The sequence below is a fragment of the Mesoplodon densirostris genome, chromosome 16 (genome assembly GCF_025265405.1).
Source record: "Mesoplodon densirostris isolate mMesDen1 chromosome 16, mMesDen1 primary haplotype, whole genome shotgun sequence".
NCBI classification, from domain to species: Eukaryota; Metazoa; Chordata; class Mammalia; order Artiodactyla; family Ziphiidae; genus Mesoplodon; species Mesoplodon densirostris.
In genome coordinates, this window is record NC_082676.1 from 84,102,277 (window position 1) to 84,122,928 (window position 20,652).

Here is a 20,652-nt window from a genome sequence, read left to right on the forward strand (position 1 = left end):
TTGATCTTTTCCTGGGCTAGTGATATGTGGTACAACACTCTCTTGTGATGCTGGACAGTGGCAGTGAGCTGCAGCTCCCAATCAGCCACACAATCATGAGGGTGAACAACAGATACGCTTACAACCATACTGTGCCCATACAACCGTTCTGTTTTTCACTTTCATTACAGCATTAAATAAACTACATGAGATATTCAATACTATTATAAAATAGGCTTTGTGTTAGATGATTTTGCTCAACCGTAGGTTAATGTTAAGTGTTCTGAGCACGTTTAAGGTAGGATAGCCTAAGCTATGATGTTTGGTACGTTAGGTGCACTAAATGCATTTTCAACTTAACGACATGTTCAACTTACAATGGGTTTATTGGAAGGTAACTCCATTGTAAATGGAGAAAGATATATAGATACATAATGCCTTGGCTACACACTTTAAATGTTTCCTTTCCCTTCTGAAATGATCTCAGCCATCAGGGGAAGAAACTCCAGATGAATTCGAGATAAAAGTTTAAATCAACTAGAAGAAAACACTGGAGAATATATTTGTGTGTATGAGTGTGTGTGCTTTTTATTTTTGGTATATGTAATATGGAGAATACCTTGCTTTGGGAGTTTGGGATTAACATGTACACACTGCTATATTTAAAATGGATAACCAACAAGGACCTACTGTATAGCACAGGGAACTCTGCTCAATATTATGTAACAACCTAAATGGGAAAAGAATTTGAAAAAGAATAGCTACATGTATACGTATAACTGAATCGCTTTGCTGTACACCTAAAAGTTAAAAAAGAAAGAATACCTTGCTGAATACGATACAAAAACAAAAGCCCCTTGGTACTTCCCTGGTGGCCCAGTGGTTAAGACTCCACGCTTCCACTGCGGGGCGCGGCCAAAACAAAACAAAATAAAACAAAACAAAACCCAAAAGCCACAAAAGAAAAGGCTGATAAATGTGTGTACTTCAGAATTTAAAATCTCTGTATGACAAAGACACCATAAACAAAGTTAACAGAGATGTGATCTGTAGGAGAAAATATTTGGAATTTATATCACAGACAAAGGATTAATATCCAGAATAAGATAGAGAATAATTTCTATTTCTTCCTTTTAGAAGTAACAACCTTCCAAGTGTTAGCTAGACACACAGCAGTACAGCCAGAGACTACATTTCCCAGCTCCCCTTGCAGCCAGGTACGGCCATGTGACTAAGTTCTGGCCAATTGGATCTGAGCAGGAAAGACTAAGTGCAACTGGAAAGTTCCATTCTTGAAAGTGAACAGCCTTTCATTTCCTTCTTTCCCCTACTCAGGGGCTGGAAGGTAGTGACCTTGGCGTAAGGGCAACACCCTAGTGCTGTGGCTCCATACTGTGCCCAAAGTGCCGGGGGTGGGGGTGGGGGTGGGGTGCCACAGCAAACTCATGGGGATGCTATGGGATATCTTAAAAATTTGAGAAAACAAAGTAACATCTGTGTTGTACATGAAATGCTAGCTTGAGTTAGTTCACATTTTCAGCCGTTAGATGGAGAAATTCCTGACGTCTCATCTTTGTGAAGATGGATTTAGAAAGCAAGTGCTGCTGGAATGTGGAGCAGGAATGAGAATGGTGGTTTTCAACCTGATTTTAAAGTTTGATAAACTGTGCAGTGTGCAAGGGGCACTAAGTTGTTTGGACACAAATACTTATGAAGTTGTTCAGAGATAATTATTTAATAGATGGGATTATTAGATATTTCTTTTGGCTGAGATGCTCTGTGAAAAAAGTTCTAAGTCCCTGAGGGGTGTTGTAATCAGAGAAAGTTTGGAAATTTTTACCGAGTAGTGGAGCAACAAGATAGGAAGGATCTGGGTCTTTGTGTGATCGCATGGATCTCCTGGAGCGGAACTGCCTACCACGCCTGGACTGTCCACCTACCTCTGGACTATCGCATGCGAAAGAAATAAACTTCTTTCCTAATAAAACCATTGTGTTTTGGGGTCTCTCTGTTATAACAGCAGAGCAGACACTGTAGGTGCCCTGCCTGTATCCCCACAGCCCTCCGTGGAGATGGATGGCTTCCTGAGTGTCTGCCTGAGGTGTCCTCTGTAGGTGGGGCTGGGCTGGCCTACGTGTGGGCAGGCTAGAAGGACTAGGGAGTTACTGTCCCAGGAGTAGCTGCTCCTCCATGGGACAATTCTGAGGCGTGTTCTGTGGAGCCTCTCAGATGATCCCCAGTGGGACTGAGCCCTACATGCCCCCCTCTACTCATCAACATCTGCTTTCCTGGCTTTCCTCTCCTTTCTCTCACTCCCCCAATCCCTCACCATGTTCCTTGGGAATCTCTCCCTAAACAAACTACTTACACCAAATCCTTGTCTTGGGGTTCGCTCTTAGGGAGCCTGAACTAAGAGAAGCACCTTAGCCTGTTCCCTAACAAACACATAAAATATGTAAATAAGTACCACAATGCAACAAGAAAATGGTAAACAAATAAAAGTGGCAAAGGATAATTGTAAGCAGTTCACAATAGAGGATAGACAATTGGCCAATAAACACACAAGATGTTCAACATCACTAGAAACCAGCCAGCTGTAGTGAAGACAGCCCAGCACAGCAATTAAGCACACTGATTCTTTAGCCCAATGGCCTGAGTTTGAATCATGGCTCTAATACTTTTTAACTCTATGACCTGAAGGAAAATTATTTAACTTCTCTATGCCTCCATTTCCTCATCTATAAAAGTGGTATTATATTAATAATAGTACTTATCTCATAGAGTTACTATAAAGATTAAATGATAAATATTTTAAAATATTAAACTAAATAGAACGGTACCTGGAACCCAGTAGGTGCTACATAAGTGTGTGGTGAGCAAATAAATAAAATGCCATTTAGCCCATCAGAATGTACATAGTAAAGGAGCTGATCTGGGAATTCCCTGGTGGTCCAGAGTGCTGTGGCCTGGGGTTCTACCCCTGGTCAGGGAACTAAGATCCCACAAGTCTCATGGCAGGGCCAAAAAAAAAAAATGCAGAAGCCGATCTATCAAATGTTGTTAAGAAACAGGCTCTCTCAGACATTTGTAGTGCAAGGGCAATTTAGTATTTATTAAAATTAAAAATGCCTATATATTCTGTGGCCCAGAAATTCTACTTCCTGTAGCTGTCCTAGAGAAATACACCTACTTGTGTGTAATCAAGTTCATGAAGGTATTTTCACTTCAGCACAGTTTGTAATAGCAAAATGTGAAATTAACCTAAATGTTTAGTAATAGGACCATTATATTAAAGGTCGCAAACTGGTGGCCCTTAGGCTAGATTTGTCCTGAAGGTATGTTGTGCTTAGCCTGAATAGTGTTTTAAAATCTTGAATTAGTTGCCAACATTAAAAAATTTGATTTATGTCATAAAAATCCAGGTTTTCAAATACTCTTAAAACACTGGAATTCAAGTTAACAATCCTTTGGTCTGCGTAAATAGCTACTTCTGCTTCGAACAAAACACACCTGCTCCACTTCGTCACTTTACTGATTTGTTACCTGCATATCCCCTGTAGGCACTAGAGTTTGGGACCCTGGCAGATGAGTTATGGCTCAGCTAAACAATGAATTGCACATAATGAGGTAAATACGATATAGCAAATATATACGTATTGGTGTGGAAGGATCACCAAGACATATTTTGGGGAAAATAAAAAGAAAGCAAGATGTAGAGCCATTATGTATAAGATAATGCTATTTCGGTAAACAAAAAATTATAAATGTGTATGTACAATCTAGAATGTAAACTATGAAGTTCAGGGGTTTTTCTGTTTTATTGCTATGTTCCCAGTGCCTAAAACAGTGCCTGGCATATACTGTGTACTCAATACATATTTGTTTAATAAGTATATATGTAAAAATGTATAAAAGAGTTGTGGAAGATACACACTAAACAAGTGATTAATCCTGCCAAGGGACTGAGATTTGGGAGGGGTGACGGTCAAGGGAGGTTTCTGGTTTTGTTTTGTATAGTTTGACTCTTTTACAAGGAGAACACAAGATTGTATCACTTGCATAAATTTTAAGAAACGAAAGAAAAGCAGTCCAGCGCAAAATACCACAGGTAATCAAACGAAGATTTAAAGTTAGGCTCAAATGAAACTATCCAGAGAAAAAAATGAATGGGGTTAAAACTAAAATTCGGCATTTATGAGTGAGGAAAGCTAATCAAAATACTTAACCACCGGCTCAGAATTAACCAGCAGGGCGAGGAGTCAGCTGGAGACACTGATGAAGTCCAGCCACTCTGCATACGTGATGAGGCTCCATCCATAACCACAGTCCTCCCTGGTGGTATCACATTTTCTGACTTGGGGGTTTTGTTTTTCAACTCTGTGTCCACAAGTTCGTGAAGGCCTTTCACACAATGTACCAGAAAGTGCCCAGCTTGGTAAGTTTTTTAAAAAGGAAAAAAAAAAAAAAATTGAAGCTGTAAGCTGGGTAGGTAGCAAAGGCCGGAAAAGAGAAGCGCTTTAATGCCAGTGTTTGGAGATCACAGACATTTCCCCTCAAAAGGAGGATAGGCCTGGCTCAGTTACAGACAGGTTTTCAGAGGCATCGAGAATAGACTGGTCTCAGCGGATTCAGAGGCGTTCAGGGTAAAAGGGACACCCCACAGGGGACTTGTCAATGCTATGTTTGGAAGCAGCTTTTCTCACTCCAGGTTCAACTATCATTAAACAGCCTTCCTTCTTATCCTCTAGGTTTGGAGTCAAACAATCGTCATCCTCCCAGGGGCAGGATGTTCAGAGGCGTTCTGAGACAGCTGGAGCAAAGACACTGGAACGGTTCAGACAGGTCCCAACGGTGTGACTGGCAGAAAGCAAAGCGAACTCTGTCCACCACTAAGACACAGGGTATGAGCCCCTAGGTGTGCCTGCCCTGGGGTGCCCGGGGTCCCTGCTCGGCTGGGAGCCGAGCCATGACTGGGCTCTACACAGGCCGGTGGGCGGCTCGGTCCGCTTCACAACAGCGGCGTCCTCGCCCGCACCAGGCCTGGGACAGTCTCTTTGTAAGATTTCTGGCAACGGCTCTATAAAGTTGGACCTCCCAGCCGTCAGACTTGACCACATTCTGGAGGAGCCAAGGCGGGAAGCGAAAGATTACTCCGAGGGTGCACAACACAAGCGGCAGCCCCGCCCCACCGGCTGTCCGCACGCACTTCCGTCGGAAGTCGGCCTGGCCGACGGCGTCTCGTGATGACGTCACGGCTCCGCCGGAAGTCTGGGGAAGCGCCCTAAAGGCGCGGCCCAGGTGCTGCTGGCGGTAGACAGGTCTCGGCGGTAAGTCTGCCTCCGTTGGGCTCTTAGACACCCGGGCTGGCAAAGGGCCCTTCGTCTGCCTGTCTGACCCGCCCTTCCCCCTTGTGTATGGAGCTGCAGCCCCACCTCCACCCCTCCCGGCGCACAGACACCCCCAGTGTCCCCTCTGATCTTTCTGCACCCTCCATCCCCCCAACCCCGGTTTCGGCTCCCGGGGAAAGCTCCGGCCAGGCCCACCCGCTGGGATCTTCGGACGGAGAGTAGCCTCGGGAATGCTCTTCTGTCAGGTCCCCAGCGCGGGCTCCTCAGGTATAGGGATAAACACCGAGATCCAAGGCTCCCGGGTTATTTCTTCCCAATGAGCTTTTTGTCTAGAAATCTTACAGCCCCGTTCACCCTGCGGGGTCTCAACATCCCTTGACTTCCAAATTCTTTTTTTTTTTTTTTTTTTTTTGCGGTATGCGGGCCTCTCACTGTTGTGGCCTCTCCCGTTGCGGAGCACAGGCTCCGGATGCGCAGGCCCAGCGGCCATGGCTCACGGGCCCAGCCGCTCCGCGGCATATGGGATCCTCCCAGACCGGGGCACGAACCCGTATCCCCTGCATCGGCAGGCGGACTCTCAACCACTGCGCCACCAGGGAGGCCCCCAAATTCTTTTACACGATGTATTCCGCCCCTGACTCCTAGCCTGTCATATTATGTGAGGGTTGAATTGATGTCTCTGCAGCCAGATCCAGCTTCCTAGAGGAGCCATGTCTCCTGCAGCTTTGGGTGCCACCTGTTGTGCCAGGCGCACGCCGCTGAACACGAGGAGATGCCGTTTGGATTCTCCGTGAATGTTCGGAGGAGGAACGCCAGAGCTGCCGGCTGAAAACTATCCAAACAAAAGAAATATGTAGGCTCGGGACCCTGAATCACCTCGTGAGAATTGCTGCTCTTTGTTTCCTCTGTCTTATCTCGTCAGGAGTTTCTAGTTTGGTTATCTTAATTGAAAGTTCTGCCCAGAACCATATCTGCCAAGGCCAATAGTAGCCATTTCCAGTTTCTTAATACAGGCCTGTGTGTTGACTCTGGTCCCCCTGGGTGATCCCTGATTGTTGTGGTCACTGTCCTGGAGGGATCTTCATAGGACAGCATGCCTGATCCTGGCTGGGGGCCCCTGACTGCCTCTGGTGGATGCTTGTTCCAAGGGCAATGCCAGCAGATTCTTTTGGGTACATTCATATCAATGTCATTGTGAATATTTATATTCAGGGGAGTAAAAGACGGATTTATCGTTGTGGGAGGGAAGGGGGTGCATGTTGCATATTCTTCCCCACTTATTTTGGGATTTGCAGGCAGGAGATGCCACAAGGCGGACCACAGTGGTTTGATTAGGAAACTTTTGAAGGGTGACCAGATGGGAAGCCCCACTGAGAGGCAATTTGCGCTTGAAGGATGAAGAATTCTGCTTGGAGTCACTTAGGGAATTGATGTCTGAGCATATGTGTTGGACTATATCCCTCAGTAATAGTCACACTCCTTCTGTTCCTTTGTAGCCCCAGGATGGACTTTCTGGTTCTCTTCTTGTTCTACTTGGCTTTTGTGCTGATTGGTGTTGTTACGATCTGCATCTGCTCGAACACCCATTGCTTGAAAGGCCTGGTCAGCAGAGGAGCACAGGTAACAGTGATGGTTGGAGACCACGGGATTTTGAATACCACCAGTCTAAAAGGCTCACCAGTTTTCTGCCAGACAAAAAAGAGATGCCATTTTTTATTCGTTCGTTCACTTGTTCTTTCATTTATGGCACTTGCGGAATATTCGAAAGTCTCTCTCTCTGTTTTTGTTACTGTTGAAAGTAATCTTTTTTAAAAAAATTATTTAATTTATTTATTTTCCTTTTTTTTGGACTGTGTCAGGTCTTAGTTGCAGCACACAGGATCTTTGTTGAGGTATGCGGGATCTCTTCATTCCAGTGCTTGGGTTTCTCTCTAGTTGCGGCGCTCAGACTTCTCTCTAGTTGTGCTGCGCGGGTTTTCTCTGACTAGTCGTGGCACGCGAGCTCCAGAGCATGCGGGCTCTGTAGTTTGCAGCACGCAGGCTCTCTCGTTGAGGCTCGTGTGCTCAATAGTTGTGGCACGTGGGCATGTGGGATGTTAGTTCCCCGATCAGGTATTGAACCTGCATCCCCTGCATTGGAAGGTGGATTCTTTACCACTGGACCACCAGGGAAGTCCCGAAAGTAATCTTTTGATGATGCTTTAAAAGAAGATAGCATTCTCAAGGTCGACTGTTTTTTTCTAGAGTTGATGCCTGTAATTGGTCATGGGTGTGAGCAGTGTCTGCCTGGAGGGGCCTGATGGGTGAAACTGGGGGTAGTGTGAGTAGAAAGCTGAACATCGGGCTGCCCACACTCCTCCAGGGATCAAAGTGATTAGAATTGGGGTGAGCGGCCTTGGGAAGGGGTTGGCCTGGTGGGGGGACCTGGGCTTATGCTCTGTGATCTGGAGGTGGACTCTGGAACCTAGGATTGAACCCAAGGCAGGGAAAGGCTACATTAACAGTTCACATCAGCATTACCTGATCCGGCCCCTCTGCTCACCCCTCTTTGCCTGAAGACCCCGACTTAGTGCCTTGTTTGGGGTCAGGATGGAAATGGAGGAGTTGACATCATAGGAAGGCCAGCTGAGGGAAGCCCTCCTCTTTATTCTCACTTAAATCTCTTCTCTGCTCACATGCAGAAACATGCCGTAATATCCCCAATATTGCTGGCTGAAAGTGAAGCACCTAATTTGTTTAGGAGTGGGGAGAAAGAGAAATGAAACTGAACCTTCCTCTTTTCTTTTGTTTCAGATAATTTCGTATATAATTCCAGAATGCCTTCGGAGAGCCATGCTAAGATGGCTTCATTACCTCTTCCATACACGGTATTTATATTTCAGAGTTTAAGTATTATCTTCTTTTCTGTTTCGATTGTTAACTGTTGCTGTCCTCTAGCTCTAGGAGGTTCCTTGTTTGTTTCCAGCATGATACAGGGAGGGATGCTGGAGGGATCGAGTCCTGGGCTCAGAACCTCGACTGACAGATAATCTGCCTTTTATCTCTGGGGTTTTGACGTATCAAATTTTAAGTATCAGTACTTAAAGAACGGGAAAGTATTGACATGCATTTCTGTAAAAAGAAATATGTACTGATACTGAGACCTCAGTTCCCAACAGAGGTGATGATGATAATAGATAACATTTATTGAGTACTTACTACGTGGTAGGCACTAGGTGAAATGTTTCACATGATTTCTAATGTAAGTCTTACCGTTGTCTCAAACCCAAAGGAAGTGGTTGTCCGTTGGTCCACCTTCTGTAGCGTGGTGTGATGTTTTCACAGAGAAGCCCCTGTGAACAAGTCATGTACCTGTGTCCTTTCAGAAACCACACCTTTGTTATCCTGCATCTCATCTTGGAAGGAATGGTTTATACTGAATACACCTGGGAAATATTTGGCCTCTGTCAAGAGCTGGAGTTCTCCTTGAATTACCTTTTTCTGCCTTATCTGCTGCTGATTGTAAACCTGGTTTTTTTTGCCCTAAGTTGTGAAACAAACCCTGGTAAGTTGAGGCTCTTAGTGTAGAAAATGGTGACAGATCAACTGTCTGTCTCACTGACCGTGCTGCAAACAAGCAGTGATCCCTCCAAGGGCTTTGCAACAAATTGGGGATGTAGGGTTCGCATGATCTTTCAGTTTTGAATGTTTTCTAGGTTTATTTTTTTCTTCTTTGTCCCACAGATTATTTAGAACTATTTAAACATTATCACTTAACTGTGTTATATACAGAGCTTGCAGTCTATATGAAACTGTTTCTTTTAAAGTTGTTACTGATATTTGCATTATGCCCAGGCATGTGGTCAGTTTCTGTAAATGATCCATGTGTTCTTGAAAAGAGTATTATATTTTCTAGTTCTTGGGCACAGGCAACCATATAAGTCCATTAGATCAAGATGTTAATTATGTTCAGATTTTTTATATTCATGCTTATATTTTTGTTTGATTACTGAGAGCGGTATGTGATCTCATTCTGTTGGTAGATTTGACAGATTTTTTCCTTCACGTATTTTGAAGCTATTATATGTGTGTGTCTGTGTGTACAGTAGTTATATATACTCATATTAGATGTATTCAAGTTTAGAATTAGTATTATCTCTTGAATCTTTTTTCAAAGTACAGTGAGCCCCTTTGTTACTAGTAATACTCCTGGCTCTCAAGTCTCCTTTGTCTGATACTCATATTTATTATTACACTGTTTTTAGATATATACTTGCTAGGTATTTTTTTTCCCATCCACTTATTTTAATAAATTAAATTTATTTATTTAAAATTTTTGGCTGCGTTGGGTCTTCATTGCTGCGCGCGGGCTTTCTCTAGTTGCGGTGAACGGGGGCCACTCTTCGCTGTGGTGCACGGGCTTCTCATTGTGGTGGCTTCTCTTGTGGCAGAGCACAGGCTGTAGCTGTGCATGGCTCAGTAGTTGTGGCGCACGGGCTTAGTTACTCCGCAGCATGTGGGATCTTCCCCCACCAGGGCTCGAACCCGTGTCTCCTGCATTGGCAGGTGGATTCTTAACCACTGCACCACCAGGGAAGTCCCCATCCACTTATTTTAATCTTTTCTATCCTTGAAGGACCAAATGTCCATTAATTAATGAACAGATAAATAAAATGCGATATACCTATTCGATGGAATGTTATTCAACCATAAGGAGGAATGAAGTACTTATACATCCTATAACATGGGTGAACCTTGGAAGCATTATGCTCAATGGAAGAAGCCAGATACAAAAGACCACATATTGTATGATTCCATTTATATGAAGTATCCAAAAAAGGCAAATCCATAGAGACAGAAAATAGATTAGTGGTTGCCAGGGGTTGTGGGATTAGAGAAATGGAGAATGACTGCTGAAAGGATTTCTTTTTGGGGTGATGAAAATGTTCTAAAGTTAATTGTAGTGGTGGTTGTACAACTCTGTGACTATAAAAACCACTGAATGGGGGCTTCCCTGTGGGCGCAGTGGTTAAGAACCCGCCTGCCAATGCAGGGGACATGGGTTTGAGCCGTGGTCCGGGAAGACCCCACATGCCGTGGAGAAACTAAGCCTGTGCGCCACAACTACTGAGCCTGTGCTCTAGAGCCCGCGAGCCACAACTACTGAGCCCACATGCCACAACTACTGAGCCCGCATGCCACAACTACTGAACCCGCACACCACAACTACTGAGCCCGCACGCCGCAACTACTGAGCCCGCGTGCCACAACTACTGAGCCCGTGCGCCACAACTACTGAAGCCCGCACACCTAGAGCCCGTGCTCTGCTACAAGAGAAGCCACCACAATGAGAAGCCTGGGCACCTCAACGAAGAGTAGCCCCTGCTCACCACAACTGGAGAAAGCCTGCGCGCAGCAATGAAGACCCAATGCAGCCAAAAATAAATAATAAATAAGTTAATTAATTTTTTAAAAAACCATTGGATGATACACTTTAAATGGGTGAATTGGGTTTATGAACTATACCTCAAAGCTGTTAATTTAAAAAATAAATTATTTGGAATATTAAATACAGCAGTTTTAGTTGTCCTTTGCCAGGACAGATTGCGTGAACATCTGGTCCACTGTATTGCTCGAAACTGACACTTGTCCCTCCTTTTTTCAGGTACCATAACAAAAGCAAATGAATTACTCTTTCTTCAAGTTTATGAATTTGATGAAGGGATGTTCCCAAAGAACGTGAGGTGTTCTACTTGTGATTTAAGGAAACCAGCGCGATCCAAGCACTGCAGTAAGTCTGTTTCTGGCCCCTCCAGCTCTGCCCTCGCACAGTGGACAAGTGGGCTTCATCTGTAAGGGAATGTTACATAAATCTAGAAGCAGGGCCATTTGACCTCCAGACATGAGGCGGCCTCTGCTGGTAGGGGATAGTTAGATAGTGGTTTCTTTGAGATGCGTAGAGGTGAGGTCTTGTGTTCTCCTGTAGTGGGTAACCTTCAGCTCTGGGCAAAACAGCCCTTCCTTTGCCACATGGCAGTGCTTGCTGCTCAAGAGATGTTTCTGTAGGATGTTGTGTTTGCAGACTTCAGTCCTGGCAGAGCCTACTCTTCTGGGCAGTGGCCAAGATTTCTAGATTAGTGCTGTCTAACAAAAATATAATGTGAGGGCCTCCCTGGTGGCGCAGTGGTTAAGAGTCCGCCTGCCGATGCAGGGGATACGGGTTCGTGCCCCGGTCTGGGAGGATCCCATATGCCGCGGAGCGGCTGGGCCCGTGAGCCATGGCCGCTGGGCCTGCGCATCCGGAGCCTGTGCTCCGCAACGGGAGAGGCCACAACAGTGAGAGGCCCGCATACCGCAAAAAGAAAAAAATATATATATATATAATGTGAGCCACCGATGTGATTTAAAATTTTCTAGTAGGCATGTTGCGAAAGTAAAAAGAAATGGGAAAAATTTATTTTAATTATATGTCACTTAAGATATCTAAAATACCATTTTAACATGTAATCAGTATAAAAATATCATTCATGGATTTTTTTATATTCTCTTTTCATACTAGTTCCTTGCAATTCTGTGTGTTTTACATTTACAGTACATCTCAATCAATAGATACTAAATTTTTATTGGAAACTCTTGATCTGTATTTAGATTTCATAAAATTTATAGTTGGAAGAGCTATTAATACCGAAGCTATTCTAGACATTCTTAAAAGTTTTTCAATGACTGAATCAGTATCAAAACATCATTTTTCTTGGGACTTCCTTGGTGGCACAGTGGTTAAGAATCCGCCTGCCAATGCAGGGGATACGGGCTCGAGCCCTGGTCCAGAAATATCCCACACACCGCAGAGCAGCTAAGCCCATGTGCCACAACTACTGAGCCTGTGCTCTAGGGCCTGCGAGCCACAACTGCTGAGCCTGTGTGCCACAACTACTGAAGCCCACGCACCTAGAGCCCGTGCTCTGCAACAAGAGAAGCCATAGCAAGAGAAGCCCGCGCACCGCAACGAAGAGTAGCCCCCACTCACCACTGCTAGAGAAAGCCCGTGCGCAGCAACGAAGACCCAACGCAGCCTAAATAAATAAATAAATAAACAAACCAGCATTTTTCTTTAATATCCATATCTATATTGACATAATGGTTTGTCTTTATCAGGAGAATTGATTTGACTTTAAAGCAAAAGCATCAGTTTCAAAATTATGTCTGTCCAAGTTAATAAGTTCACTATTTTGTCATCTCAGCATTATTCACATTGATCTCAAAGGAGCAATGCATAATTGAAAAACAGCTGTGAATTTATCAATATCAACAAAGTATTCTTTGAAGTTTCTCTTGTAGCCACATTTCAAGTGCTCATTACTCACATGTGGCTACTGTATTGTCCCCTTCGGTTCTGAAAGCTTGGTGACAGCAGCTGCCATTGACACTACCAGCTCATACTGCTAGTGTCAGTGTGTGAAACTCTCAGTAGGAGTGCACGGTGTCGTTACCAAGGATCAACGCAGGGTTGTGGCTCCCCCATTTCTGTGCAGGTGTGTGTAACCGCTGTGTGCACCGCTTTGACCATCACTGTGTGTGGGTGAACAACTGCATCGGGGCCTGGAACATCAGGTACTTCCTCTTCTACCTCTTGACGTTGACGGCCTCGGCTGCCACCATGGCTGTGGTGAGCACCGTGTTTCTAGTCCAGCTGGTGATGATGTCGGACTTGTACCTGGAGACTTACGTCAATGACTTTGGACACTTGCAGGTGGTGGACACTGTCTTTGTTATTCAGGTAATTAATATTCAGGTAATTATGTTGTGGGCTGTATGTTTCTGACTTCAGGTTTCAAAATTGGAAAAAGGGCATTTGTTTTCTGAGTCAAAACATGAAGGCATTCCTTTTTTTAAAAAATTGATACATAATTTAAAAAAATCAATATATAATTCACACACCATAAAATTCACCCTTTTAAAGTATACAGTTCAGTGGTTTTAATATATTCACAGAACCACGTAACCATCACCACAATCTAATTTCAGAACATCTCATCATTTGCAAAAAAAACTCATATCTATTAGCAGTCACTCCCCATTCCCTTTTTCCCCAGACCCAGGCAGCCACCAGTTTACTTTCTGTCTTTATGGGTTTGCCTTTTCTGGTCATTTCACATAAATGGAATCATACTATATGTAGCCTTTTGAGCTGGTTTCTTTCACTTAGCATAATATGTTCAAAGCTCATTCATGCTGTAGCATGAATCAGTGCTTCATTCCTTTTTATGGCTAAATAACATTCTGTTGTAATCATTTGAGGAACCACCAGACTGATTTCCAAAACATTTGCATCATTTACATTCCCACCAGCAATCTATGAAGGTTCTAATTTCTCCACATTCTTAACAATACTTGTTATTATCTTTTTTTTTTATTATAGCCATATAGTGGGTATGAAGTGATATCTTACTGTGGTTTGATTTGCATTTACCCTAATGACTAATGATATTGAGTATCTTTTCATGTGCTTATTGGCCATTAGTATATCTTCTTTGGAGAAGAAAGTTTAAGGAAGAAGCAGCTCATTTTTATTTGGGTTGTCTTTTATTCTTGTGTTGCAAGAGTTCTTTTTTATATTCTGGACACTTGACTCTTATCAGATACATGATGTGCAAATATTTTCTTCCATTCCGTTGGTTGTCTTTTCACTTTTTTGGTAGTTTTCTTTGAAGCACAGAAGTTTTAAATTTTGATGTTCAATTTATTTTTTTCTTTCGTTGCTTTGGCTGTAGTGTCATAGCTAAGAAATCACTGCTTAATCCAAGATCATGAAGATTTACACTTAAGTATTCTTTAAAGTATTTTATAATTTTAGCTCTTACATTTAGGTCTTTGATCATTTTGAGTTTTTTTTTTTTTTTTTTTTTTTTTTTTGCTGTACGCGGGCCTCTCACTGTTGTGGCCTCTCCCGCTGCGGAGCACAGGCTCCAGACGCGCAGGCCCAGCAGCCACGGCTCACGGGCCCAGCCACTCCGCGGCATGTGGGATCCCCCCGGACTGGGGCACGAACCCGCATCCCCTGCATCAGCAGGCGTACTCTCAGCCACTGTGCCACCCACCAGGGAAGCCCGAGTTAATTTTTATATATTGTGTTTGGTAAGGTTCCAACTTTAGTCTTTTCTTTCTTTTTTTTTTTTTTTTTTTTTGCGGTACTCGGGCCTCACTGTTGTGGCCTCTCCTGTTGCGGAGCACACTCTCAACCACTGCGCCACCAGGGAAGCCCCAACTTTATTCTTTAGTTTGTGGATATCCAGTTGTTCCAGCATCATTCATTCATTCATTCATTCATTTATATTTTTGGCTGCGTTGGGTCTTCGTTGCTGCACGTGGGCTTTCTCTATTTGCAGCAAGCGAGGGCTACTCTTTGTTGTGGTACACGGGCTTCTAATTACGGTGGCTTCTCGTTGCAGAGCATGGGCTCTAGGTGCATGGGCTCAGTAGCTGTGGTGCACGGGCTTAGTTGCTCCACGGCATGTGGGATCTTCCCAGACCAGGGCTCGAACCCGTGTCCCCTGCATTGGCAGGCAGACTGTTAACCACTGTGCCACCAGGGTAGTCCCCCAACATCATTTATTGAAAAGACTATTCTTTGCCCATTAATTTACCATAATGTAAAAGTCAAAGCCATTCTTTAAAAACTCATTTGATTGCTAAAAGATTTCTATTTCATTTATTGGAAATGGCTTATGAGCAGTCTTTTTTTAGGTAACTGCCTAATTCTCCTTGAGTGTTTTTTTTCTTTTGTTTCAAAGAAAAGAAAATGAGCAAGTGGGACGTATTAAATGAATGCAAGGTTGGTTCAATATTGGGAAATTGATTAGTATCTTATACAGCATTATTAAGTATTAGGAACAATGATATGATTATTTCTCTAGATGCTGAAAAGCCTGTCAAAAAATTCAATACCCATTATAATAAAAGCACTTAGAAAATAGGAATTGAAGGATAGTGTGTTAATATGATAAAATACACACATAGTCCTAAAGCCTGCATCTTTTTTTTTAACTCTTATTTTAAAATAATGATAGATTTACAGGAGGTTACAGGAATCCTGTGCACCCCTAAGCTCCTCTCCCCATGCCAGAATCCCTATGCAAGCACAGCACAAAAGCAAGAAATTGACATTGGCACAGTCCACAGTGCCAGTTATATATGTGTTCGTTTGTGTTGTGTGTGTAGCTCTGTGCAGTTTGTCACGTGTAGCTGTGTGTAATTACCACCACAACTAAGGTGCTCTTCTGTCCCATCACCACAGACTCCCTGTGTTATCCCTGATACCCACATCCTCCTCCCCACATCCCTAATGCCCGGCCACCACTCATCTGTTTTCTATCTCTGTTATTATGTTATTTATTGTGACATACATGGAACCCTACAGTAGCATTTTGTGATTGGTTTTTTTCACTCAGCCCAGTTTCCTTGAGATTCATCCTAGTGGGTGCACGTATCAGTAGTTCATTCATTCTTACTGCCGTATAGTTTTCCATGGTGAGAATGGATCACAGTTTGTTTAATGAGTTAACCTTTGAATGACATTTGGGTAATTTCCAGTGTTTGGCTATCACTAATGAGGCTGCTGTGTGAAAAGAAGTCTTCAGTGTGATTGTTGGGTTGTATGGTAAGTCCGTTCTAAGTTTTTTTTTTTTGTGGTACGCGGGCCTCTCACTGTTGTGGCCTCGCCCGCTGCGGAGCACAGGCTCCAGACGCGCAGGCCCAGCAGCCACGGCTCACGGGCCCAGCCACTCCGCGGCATGTGGGATCTTCCCAGACCAGGGCACGAACCCGTGTCCCCTGCATCGGCAGGCGGACTCTCAACCACTGCGTCAGCAGGGAAGCCCCATTTTTAGTTTTGAAAAGGAGAACCACGCTGTTTTGCAGAGTGCTTGTACCTTTCTACATTCTCCTCCCCAGAGACGGGGGAGTAAGTGTTTTCTCTGCATCTTTGCCAGGTTTATCATTATCACTGATTTTCACTTCAGCTGTTCTCAAAGGTATGTCATGATACCTCCTTGTTGTTTTAACCTTGAGTAGTTTTATTCTCAAGTTTTTTCCCAATTATGTAAATTTGTAATCATACTGAAAAGTTAAAAGAATAACAGAGTGACTACCTATATACCTTCCACCTAGATTTTAAAATTGTTAACATTTTAATCTGTTCTCTTTCTATGCATGTGTATATATTTCTCTGTATTATTAGAAATAAGTTGGAGACGATGTTGCTTCACCCCTAAATACCTGAGCATGCATTTTTTCAGAATGTCAACATTCTCATACGTATCTACAATTCTATTATCCCATGTAAGAAAAGTAATAATAAGTCTATATACTCTCTAGTCCATATTCAGATCTCCCCATTGTTTCAGATATATCTTTTATAGCTCTTTTATTTCCTTGAACCAGATTCCATTTTATAGTTATGCATTACATTTGAATATTATGTCCTTTTATTCTAAAATAATGCCCCTGCTTTTTTTTCATTAAATTGACATTTAGTAGTCTAGTTATCTTTTAAAATGTCCCATGTTCTAGATTTTTCTTTTCCTAATTGTCATGTAATTTTTCTCTCTTCTTTATATTAGTGTAAACTGGAAGTTAGTTCTAGAGCCTTGATTAGATTCAAGTTAAATATTTTTGGCAAAAATGCTTCCTAGGTAGGGATGTGTATTTCATAGTGCATCCCATCAGGTGACATAGGAGCAGTGAAGCCCAGGTTGATTCATTGGTTTAAGGAGGTGACCACCAGTTCCCTCCACTCGTGAAGTGCATTTTCCCCTTTGCAATGGGTAATCTTGTGTATATGGTTTTGTTTTTGTATTTAGGACTTTCTTTAGGATAGATTTCCAACAACATAAATACTGGGTCAAAGATTGACAACATTTATAAGTCTTTCGATATTTATATATGTTGTCAAATTGCTTTTTAAAACCTGGGGTTAGAGCAGTGTGTAAGTGTTCCTTTCACTGCATCAGACCAGGCATTGATGATGCCTGGGATGGGAAGTGCTTCTAGTTTGCCAGAATATGGTTTACCCTTTTTTACAAATTACATTTCTTTCATTACGTTTGATTATTTTCCTTGTCTGTCAGTCATTTGTATATCTTTTTGTGTGAATTCTGCCCTTTGTTTACCTATTTGATATTAGAATAACTTTTGATTTGAGGTCTTTGGATAATAATGATAGTTCATTCTTGTTATATTTGTTTTCTGTTTGTGTGTCTCATTTTTTGTTGTTTAAAAAGCTTTAGACATTCTTCCTCATCGAATCTGTCTCTTTTCTTTGTAACTTCAGTTAGCAAGTCTCGACCATCAGGAGTTTTGATGGAGTTTTGATAAGTATCTACTTCTTTTCTGCTAACTTTCAAAAATATTGAACTCTTTCAGAATTCTTTGTCTATCATAAAAACGAACTTATAGAAATTCAAGTAGTCCAGAACTTTTAGGGGTGGGGGGAGGTGGGGGAAATAAGTGAAGGTAGTTATTCCAATTGAAAGATGAATAAGTCCTGGGAATGTAACGTACAGCATGGTGACTGTAATGAACAATACTGTATTGTACATTTGAAAGTTGCCAGGAGAGTAGCTCATAAAAGTTCTCAACACACACACACACACACACACAAATTGTAACTGTGAGGTGACAGATGTGTTAACTAACGTTATTGTAATCATTTCATTATATAATATATATAATCATGTTGTATATTACATGCACCTTAAACTTTCATAATGTTATATGTCAATTATATCTCTATAAAGCTGGGGCGGGGGAGAAGAAAATTTAAAACATCTTGGACAAAAATAAAATATAAACTGGGAATTATTCCCCTCCCCTCCCAACAGTTTCATTCTCCAGAGACAACCACTTTTATAGTTTGGTGTACATTTCAGGCTTTTTTGCTGTGTTTATTTATATGGCCATACACTTTCATCGAGTTAGTTTTGTTTTTGCACAAATAGGATTCCATTGTGATTTTTGCATTTTGTCTTTCTTGGGCAATATATTACCAACATCTTTTCCAAATTAGTACATACACACTAACCTAATTTAAAGGCTCCTTGTTGTTCGATAGTATGACTATCCCAGAGTTTTACTCTTCCTCCTGGATGGACATTTAACTTGTTTCTTTTGGGAAGAGGGGCTGTTAAAATCAGTGCTACAGTGAATACCCTTGTACGTGTATTTCTGTGGTAATATTGTTTTCAGAGAGAGATTGATCTCTTCTGTCCGTCCGGACTTTATGTTGATGCATGAACTGAGATCTACATTCATTTCTCTGTTTATTTTCTGAAGAGCTAACTGGCATCATCTCCTGAGTGTCCTTCCCCTTTTCCTTCAATGCACACACTTAATTTATCCCATATGAAATTCTTCCTGGGTTGTTTGTCAGTGCTGTTTTTGGTTCTGATTTTGTGTTCAGTGGGTCAGATGTGTATGGAGGTGGGGGAGCTGGGAAGGCAGTTCTGAAGTGTATATGGATGTGACCATGGCCGGTAGTTCCTGACCCCGACTCGTGTCACAGCCCAGCTGCCTAACGTGCTGCTTCTTCTTTGCCCCCAGTACCTGTTCCTGACCTTCCCGAGGATTGTCTTCCTGTTGGGCTTTGTTGTGGTGCTGAGCTTCCTCCTGGGGAGCTACCTGTGCTTCTGTCTGTACCTGGCCGCTACCAACCAGACCACTAACGAGTGGTACAGAGGTGCCCGAGCCTGGTGCCAGCATTGCCCCCACGTGGCCTGGCCCCCATCAGCAGAGCCCCAGGTTTACCGGAACATTCACTCCCGTGGGCTTTGGAGCAACCTTCGTGAGATCTTTCTACCTGCTGTTGCACATTATGAGAGAAAGAAGAAATAAGAATGGGAAGAGTGTTACTGCCTTTTAAATATAGTATATGTTTATTTATACATATGGATACTTTCTTTTTAAAAAAATTTTTATTTATTTATCTGGTTGCGTTGGGTCTTCGTTACTGCACGTGGGCTTTCTCTAGTTGTGTCAAGCGGTGGCTTCTCTTATTGCGGAGCACGGGCTCTAGGCGCGCGGGCTTCAGTAGTTGCGGCTCATGGGCTCTAGAGTGCAGGCTCAGTACTTGTGGCGCACGGGCTTAGTTGCTCCGTGGCATGTGGGATCATCCCGGACCAGGGCTCGAACCCGTGTCCCCTGCACTGGCAGGCGGATTCTTAACCACTGCACCACCAGGGAAGTCCTGGATACTTACTTTCTAAGCATTGGTTTATTTCTTTTTTCCCGGTTTCCGCTGTGTTTATGAATTGGTTCTCAGTAGCTAAGGAAGGGAAGGGAAAACTAGTGTTTACTGAGTGCCTAAGCCTTGCCAGGTGCGATGCTAATAAACCCTGGGGCAGAAATACCCCTTGCTCATCCTCTGTTCATTCAGCCGGCTGGAGTGGAGCATCTCTGAAGTCCTGGTGCCAAGGGGCTCAAAGGTGAATTCCCAGAGGTTCCAGTTGACCTTGGTCTCCCACTGGGCTCCTGGACAGGAGGGGCCTTATGGCTGTGTCCCCTGATATGCAGGAGGGTCTCCGTGACTTGAAGTTGTCCCAGCTGCACCCTCTTTAATGTCCTTTCCATCTTTCCCTGGGAAAGACCTTGGCTTTTTTCATCTCCTTGACCACACCAGCATCCTCTCCTAGGCCCACCCTCAGGCCAATATGGACCTTTTACAGAAGGCTCATTCCTGTGGCCTCTGGCCTGCCCTCCACCGGCCTCTTGTGGCCACATTCAAGTCATTTCTGCCGTTTTTAAAATCCCAGGCTAACCCCGCTGTTCATTCATTGCAGAGAGATGAATGCAGAAAAAGGAATTCACAGAAAGTGCTGAGGGTTTTGAGGTTTTGAGGTCTTAGAGGTCAGGCGCAGGAGACCTGATTCCTATGGCCCTCCCAGGCTAGGCGGGGCCCATCTGGAGGGGGCTGGGGAATAGGGACTCGCAGGTAGGCAGGCATCATTTGTCGTCGCAGCCCCGAGTTCAGACTAGATATAACGTTAAAGATGAACGGCTGGGGCCTGAGCCACGGCCCTGCACCACAACCCTATCCTTGGAAAAGCTCCATGAAATCACATGTGTAGGCTTTGAACGCCGCGCAGAGAAAGCAAGGGGAGATCCGGGCGGGCCTTGCGGGGCTGGGGGGCGCGCACAAGACCTAGAGTGCGTTCTCTGGTGTATGTGGCCCCCAGCTCGGCCTCTCGGGACCCGCTCGGCGGGCGCGGGGCCCAGGGGCGGGGTTCAGGGGCGGGGCCCTGCCGCTCCCGCGGGCCAAGCCGCCAGGGGGCGCCCTCAGGGGGCGGGCCCTCGC

At 43.7% G+C, this 20,652-nt stretch overlaps 1 protein-coding gene across 3 annotated transcripts; it reads left to right on the top strand.

The window, feature by feature from the left end:
• Window positions 1-5,242: 5,242 nt before the first annotated feature.
• On the top strand, window positions 5,243-19,284 carry ZDHHC4 (zinc finger DHHC-type palmitoyltransferase 4). Of its 3 annotated transcripts, none has more exons than XM_060077779.1 (9): window positions 5,243-5,306; window positions 6,013-6,206; window positions 6,824-6,947; window positions 7,187-7,219; window positions 8,121-8,194; window positions 8,693-8,871; window positions 10,972-11,097; window positions 12,839-13,083; window positions 18,903-19,284. In XM_060077779.1, exons 3-9 carry the CDS (start codon window positions 6,831-6,833, stop codon window positions 19,191-19,193), a joined length of 1,065 nt encoding a protein of 354 aa, XP_059933762.1. In that variant the 5' UTR covers window positions 5,243-5,306; window positions 6,013-6,206; window positions 6,824-6,830; the 3' UTR covers window positions 19,194-19,284. The 3 variants fall into 3 exon arrangements, with proteins under 3 accessions (XP_059933762.1, XP_059933760.1, XP_059933761.1); XM_060077777.1 differs by having other exon boundaries at window positions 6,013-6,180; XM_060077778.1 differs by lacking the exon at window positions 7,187-7,219 and having other exon boundaries at window positions 6,013-6,180.
• Window positions 19,285-20,652: the final 1,368 nt, after the last annotated feature.

What these genes read in the sequence shown, in the direction of transcription:
- ZDHHC4 (XM_060077777.1), top strand. Translation starts at nt 6,122, where the DNA reads ATGTTCGGAGGAGGAACGCCAGAGCTGCCGGCTGAAAACTATCCAAAC. An exon ending in CATTACCTCTTCCATACACG is followed by an intron (nt 8,195 to 8,692) that starts GTATTTATATTT and finishes GTGTCCTTTCAG; the next exon opens with AAACCACACCTTTGTTATCC. An exon ending in AAGTTGTGAAACAAACCCTG is followed by an intron (nt 8,872 to 10,971) that starts GTAAGTTGAGGC and finishes TCCTTTTTTCAG; the next exon opens with GTACCATAACAAAAGCAAAT.